This window comes from Hakea prostrata, chromosome 1 (assembly GCF_041222555.1).
Source record: "Hakea prostrata isolate BN-2017 chromosome 1, UWA_Hpros_2, whole genome shotgun sequence".
Lineage (NCBI taxonomy): Eukaryota > Viridiplantae > Streptophyta > Magnoliopsida > Proteales > Proteaceae > Hakea > Hakea prostrata.
This window is the reverse complement of record NC_142600.1, coordinates 11,170,097-11,176,820: the sequence shown is the minus strand read 5'-3', so window position 1 is coordinate 11,176,820 and position 6,724 is coordinate 11,170,097. Positions and strand designations below refer to the sequence as shown.

At 38.2% G+C, this 6,724-nt stretch overlaps 1 protein-coding gene across 1 annotated transcript; it reads right to left on the bottom strand.

The window, feature by feature from the left end:
- Positions 1-3,719: 3,719 nt before the first annotated feature.
- LOC149027457 (uncharacterized) lies at positions 3,720-5,579 on the bottom strand. Its single transcript, XM_089146831.1, has 3 exons — positions 5,060-5,579; positions 4,748-4,937; positions 3,720-4,617 (listed from the first exon to the last, which is right to left on the bottom strand). Exons 1-3 carry the CDS (start codon positions 5,216-5,218, stop codon positions 4,124-4,126), a joined length of 843 nt encoding a protein of 280 aa, XP_089002957.1. The 5' UTR covers positions 5,219-5,579; the 3' UTR covers positions 3,720-4,123.
- Positions 5,580-6,724: the final 1,145 nt, after the last annotated feature.

The following is a 6,724-nucleotide window of genomic DNA, read 5'->3' as shown; positions in this document are numbered from 1 at the left end:
TTAGAATGGATATGCAATGTAGCCATTATACGGTCGTCTAGGTTTTCATTCACAATTTACTTTTCTTGGGCCAAAAGTGTATCCGTGTTAGGATGTGCCATTGGGATAATCAGTTTGACGTACTGAAACCAAGAAGGCAAGAACAAGAACCAGTGAACCACAATCCACAGAGAAGGAATTTTATCGAGTCTATTTCAATTTTCACACAAGGAGATGAATTGAATCATTTATATTTTAGTTTGGACAAAGGACACACGCTCTATCAGTCACCTCCCACGGATATATGTCTGACAAAAGAAAGGTTGAGGTTAGATTTAATTTTAGTTAAATTTACTTACATAATAGAAAATGTTTCTTTTTATTTTAATTTAATTTTAATCTTTCGATGTGACTCAGGGTGGCCTTTGCTGCTGTGGCGGGGAGGTGCAGTAACAGTGCAGTGCAACACACGTATATCAACTGAACCTCGATTGCGATTCCAACCAACCAGGTATGGCTCGAGCCCATAAATAGTACTTTTCAGTGCAGTAATTTGACGGTTGGTTCATAATAAAAAAAATGTCATTTCTCACACTCGGCCATTAATAGATGGAGGTGTATCTGGTTTTGACAGCCCAGACAGACAGACAGACAGGACTCCTTCTTCGAGTAATGAAAAGTGAAAACTCGAGAAGGTCTTGTCCAGGGACTAGGAGGAAGGAAAAGAAACAAACTGGGAGAGGACTGGATTTCGGTTCTGTTTGGCCTAAATTGTTGTTACTCATCTGTCATGGCAGAAGCCAGAAACCATTAATAAAGAAAGAAACTTTCTAAATATCAGGCAGGGTGGGTAACTTTTGCAGGATACAGTAAAGCAAGCTCCTCTCCTCAGTCCTCACTCATCAAATGAAATGATGATACTGAGAGTGTGCCGTCAGTCACTTGGAGATGCGAACCCAACCCAACCCAACCCCATCTAATCTAATCTGTCGCCTGCCATTCAGCCATTGATCAGTTCCATACTTTATATTTCAGATAACTTTTACACAGTTTCAACTTTCAAACCGATTGTATTTGTATGTATCTATTCGTACGTACCAACCAACCTGTGCGCGCAAGTCCGTCTGGTCTGGTCTGGGGAATGAATGGGAAGAAAAAGGCCAGGCAAGGACGTGTCGTCCTTCTAATGCATTTAATGGGTATTTTTAAGACGGCAGTGTGTGCGAACTGTGAAGTTGTCCCGTATCTCTGATCTATAAATCTTCTTAATTCTTGTTTTCCCAATCTTCAGTCCTTTCTTCCTTATTAGGGTTGGCTTGTAGCTTGTTTCCTTGTATCCTTCTCCAGTGTCAGATCTTTTTGATTAAACAATTTTATTTCGTTGTTAGATTTTTCCATGTCAAATCTTATCACTCTCTTCCATGCCCCCTGGCTGGTAGCCTGGTAGGCAGGTCCCTACTTCCTAGTGTTTTTTTTTTTTTTTTTGGTGAAGTACTTCCTAGTGTTGTAGTTTTTAGTTTTTAGAGTAGTTGACAATCAATTTATAATAGCTAAACGAAATTAGCTTAGCTGCCATCAATTAGGATCAGACTTTTAAGATTTGGATGGATTCCTTCCTCAAATATTTTATTTATTATTGTTCTACTTCTATTGTTAGTTGGTATCAGGAGATATTATCATTTTCAACCTCAATAAAAATAAGGAAGATTCCATGCTTGTTAACAAGTAATGAACTGAGATTGCCAACCCAAATCGTATATATATTGAGTATTTGAGTAGCAACATCTCCTTAATATTGAGTTTAGCTTTTAATATTCATGGTAGTTGAGATGGCTGGCTTCATTTGTATCTAATGATTTAATTCTGGCGATTTGCCACACAAAATAAAAGTACAATTAAGAGGGTGCAGTTTGGGCAAGCAGGACTCTTTAAAGTGTTAGATTTCTTTTCATAATGCCACTGATTTGTCTAAAACTTTATAATCCCATCATGTCATGGGTAAGATTCACCAGAAATGTCATCTAATAATATATTGAATTTCATATCTTCCTAATTTTTTGAACATTTTGACATTCCAATATTTGCTGAATAATCTCACTATCCCTCCACCACCTGTTAAACCAAGTAAAATTTCAATTTAAATAAAATGAGATGTGTTCCTGTGATGAACAAATTTTGTATTATTTTGACAAGTAATTATTTTGTTTGTGATTTTTATAAAATCTTCTATGTTTGCCAATCACAAAATAAATTGCAAGCATTTGCATTTGTATTGAGTTGAGATCTTTTTTATCCCTTACATAGAGGATTATGTTCTTTAATACTTTTTCTCCATACATTTAGAAAGAAAATTCAATCTCTGATCTACCTTGCCGATCATGCTAGTACGTACTTTGGAGATAGACCATCTCCCTGATAGATATGTAATAAAGGGATATAAGGTGATTACCCACGTTGGTATTCAAAATTAACCCTATCAAGTACCAACCACCATATTGGATAGGAAATCCATAATGTTTGGATTCACCCATGCATGGTTACAAACCATTGGGCCATCGTTACAAGTCCCTGTGGCCCTCAAACCAAGACATTATACCTGACATTCCCCATGACAGCCCAGTTCCTTCTTCGCCAACAGAAACTGCAACAGCGTTCTATTATAACGGCGGCACTCAGGTAGTAGGATAGGCGGATGAGATATCATAAGACCCCTTAATGGTGTCATTTTCAGGATCAATTAATAACCCTACCTAAAATTGAACGAAGAAATAACCCAATTGAATTGAAGAATTTGAATTGAATTGAATTGAATAAGGACCAAATCGATAATAAATAAATAAACAGATAAAAAGCCTGCCTGCATGCCTGCCTGAATATTCTATTTCTACCCAATATTAGATGTAAAGTTTATCCAGACTAGCCAAACCCAAACCCAATGGATTTGGATTTGGATTGACTGAGAAGTTAATTAAATTATTAAGGTGGGTCTCCTCGGGTCGATGATTTTTTTGATCTCATATCCGATCTATACGTAAGCACATCTAGAAGAGGCCAAAACCTACCGCTTGTTCTGTTCTGTTCTGTTCTGGGCCATGAGAAGTTGAGAACACCCTGTCCAGTCCAGCTCCCTCTTTTAGAAAGAAAGAAAGAAAGAAAGAAAGAAAGAAAGAGGGTTAGTATCCTATCATTTCATATCATATCATATCATCAATATGATCCATCCAACTCATCCATCCCAAGAGATGAGGACAGCGTCACTCTCAGTCAGTAATCTCAGGTTCCAGCAGGCAGGAGATGCAACCAAATTCATGACGAAGAAAGATGGAATTTGACAACAACAACTGCAGTTCAGTTATTCTCTCTCTTCTCTCTCTTCTCTCCCATGGTTTTCGGTTTCGCGCCGTTAGTTTCATTGACAGCCAATGGTTTTCTAGTCATTCTGCTCTTCTGCTCTTTCCCATCTTCCTTTTTCTATAAGTATTGCTTCCCTTTTTTCAGTTTTATCCATTCTTGGATTACGATTGGAAGCTTCAAGTAGACAATTAAGTACCATATCCAATGAGCGAGTGATCGATCTCAAGTATTAACATAATCCTAATTGTTTATATTTTAACTTGGATCTGACAAGTGACAACAACCCAAATAGAAAACAACATAAAATCCTCCCCTCCTAGATCTGCTTATAAGTAAAATCTAGCTAGAGTATCTATTTCTCTTCATTATTAAGGATTAAGTTATTAAAGATACCACCGTTAATATTATTAATTATCAGATGATATGATCATGAATAGGATGCATGAACCAGCAGCGTCTGGCTATCTGGCATAATTAACAATTATTAATTAATTATCCTAAGATATGTATATCAAGGAAAATGTGAAAAGAATATTAGGATATCTTCAGATGAATCATTAAAAAAATTTCAAGTTGGGTTACAGAAAGAGAAATTATATTGTATCCACAATGACAACATTTGAAGCTAAAATGTAATTCTGTTTTAACTGTGAATACGAAGGCAAATGCAAAAAAAAAAACACAAGAGACTTCCGGACTCTTAACTCAACAAAGACAGAAGACCCAACAGATATATTGTCCAAAATTTGGTGCTTCTGTTCCTCATCAGCAAAATTAGAGGGGTCTTTAATTAACAACAGTTGATGCTCAAACTGGAAAATTGGCTAGACAGGCCAGACCCTCTACCTAATTCTCTTCGATCGGGCTTTACCATTGGAGGTGGAGGGGCCCATTTGGTGTACTGGGAAGAAGCTTGTGTAGCAGTAGCACCACCGTTTCCTTGATCCGAGTTAGAGTTAGATTTAGATTTGGTGCAAGGAGTGGGCAACACTTTCTGACAGTCCGAAAGCCACTTGGATTGCATGTAACTGGTCTTTCTCCATGGAGGAACATGGAGTCCTCTTTCCTTGAGGGACTCTTTGGCAGCCGTGCAAAGAATTGAGATGATCTTATCAAGCTTGGCTTCACTCCCAACGAAAATCAAAGGAAGGGTGTCTGAGAGCTGTGTGTAGAACGAAGTAGGCCTAACCAATTCAAACTGAGACCTAAAATCAATGTCAACAATCAATCTTCTTGAAACCCCTTTGTTATCTTGCAACATAATATCTATATACTCATAATCACCTGCAACAAGCCAGCAACCATAAAGATATGAGAAGATCCTCCATTTAATGACAAGCTGATAAAAACGTACCCAACAGGCACGCACAAGAGATATATATAGAGAGAGAGAGAGAGGGAGAAGAGGGCACACCTCCTGGACTATTGAAGGTGGTGGGCCAGGAAGTTCTACACACAGAAGCATCGAATCCATCCATTCTCAACCTCATGACAAGCCATTTTTTCAAGTTTGCAGTTTTGCCAGTAGAGTTTCTTTTTCTCAAGTAGTTGAAAATCTTTTCATGAATCTCAGGCTCATTGACCTCAACGTCACCGAGGACATCCTAAAGAAACCCAGCTTAACTTCAGTCAGTGAGACCCATGGTGATGGTGATGGTGATGGTGATGATGCATGGAAAAGATGAGAAAGGAGTATTTAGAAGATACAGCAACAAGTGATACGAACCTGAAGAGTAAGGTTGATGGATTGGCGATAGAGGGTTAAACCTCTTGACGAAGCAAAGGTAGAAGGTGAGGATGATTCTGATTCGATGAAGTCACGAACCATCTGCATCAACTCCTGTTCTTCTAATTCTGAACTGAAAACATTACATAAGCTACCCATTTCTCTTTCTTCTTCGTCTGCTCTGGTGCGACAAAGTGGCGACTTGGGGATTCTGTTTCCAAAGAAAGACGATTGGATTGGATTCGATTGCACGGCGCGCAGACGGTTTGAGATACTGAAATCTCAAATGAAGGTGTATCATGTCTGTATATATATACACACACATATAAAGAAAAGTTGAGATGTGGTGGCTAAATTAGAGTTTCATGATGAGAGATGAGGTCATAACAGGGGGAGCATGGACCCTTGGAGGGTGACTAGAGAGAGAGAGAGAGAGAAGATGGAGGTGAGATTTGCCCGTTTCGTGATTAAACCTAAACGGTGAAATCTGAAAATGGTGTCTGGAAATTCTGATGAGATGAGGATGAGCTGTGGATCGAGGATAAGACTTAAGAGAGAGAGAGAGAAGAATTAATGACAAGAGAATATGTATGGGCATATACTCTCTATAGTCTATACTACTACTCGATCATTAGGAGAGCTGTGGATTATCATCACATTGACTTAATTGACACTAAAGTGTTACATCTTCACCAAAAACACTAGAGTGTTACATCCTTCTTCGACAGATGCTTGTTGAGTTGTGTACTAGAAAACCTCTCCTCTATCTCTCTCTCTCTCTCCAGTGTTACATCCATCGAAGATCTTCGACTGTTGTTGTACTACAAAACCTCTATCTCTGTCTCCAATTTCTCACTCACGCGCACACAAACTCAGAAAAGAAGAAAAGAAGAAAGTAATTACTAATTAATTAGGGACCCTTGAGTCCACAGAGTAGTCAGAGACTCAGAGGTACGGTACCCCATAGGTGTAGGACCCACTAAACGACAACAAAGTTAGGGCTTTCTGTGCAAATACAGTACTTTGTTGGACTCTTTTATCATTTATTAATTTTTATGAATTACAGTAGTGTAAACCTTGATGTAGCCATGGGCCATGGTGAAGCATCTGGGCCAAGCATAAGGCATTATTCCATGGGACATAGCATGGCCCACTTAAATAAAGAATTTCTCTCTCTTCCTCTCTTCCTCTCTTCCACTAGAGCAGTGTCAGTGTGAAATTAAAATACAATACAATACAATAATAGCATAACACATCACTCCTAACAAGACCTACCACAAGTCTGCATCATATGAAAATAACGGATGATCAATTGCTATTCGAGCTTAAAATTAAATGTGGGATCCATCATGTCTTTTGTTTCTGAGATTTATCATCTATGAAAGGTTGGAGATTTATTCCTATTTATACCCTTATGATAGAAAGAAAATCTCTACTGATTTTGCAAGGGATGTATGTATTCGGACCCAACAACACATTAGGATACCCTATAATCGTTGCTTCTTCTTTTCATTTTTTTTTTGGAGTAAATAGGCTTGCTCTAAGTTTTAGATGGATAGGAATCGTTGCAAATAAAATACAAGTCAGTTTTTTTTTCTTTCTTTCGATTGGCAGCTACAGAAACGGCTTAATGATGGATCGCCAGTCAAATTCAGATCCCCCTGA

What these genes read in the sequence shown, in the direction of transcription:
- LOC149027457 (XM_089146831.1), bottom strand. Translation starts at nt 5,218, where the DNA reads ATGGGTAGCTTATGTAATGTTTTCAGTTCAGAATTAGAAGAACAGGAG. An exon ending in CCATCAACCTTACTCTTCAG is followed by an intron (nt 4,938 to 5,059) that starts GTTCGTATCACT and finishes GGGTTTCTTTAG; the next exon opens with GATGTCCTCGGTGACGTTGA. An exon ending in CACCTTCAATAGTCCAGGAG is followed by an intron (nt 4,618 to 4,747) that starts GTGTGCCCTCTT and finishes GGCTTGTTGCAG; the next exon opens with GTGATTATGAGTATATAGAT.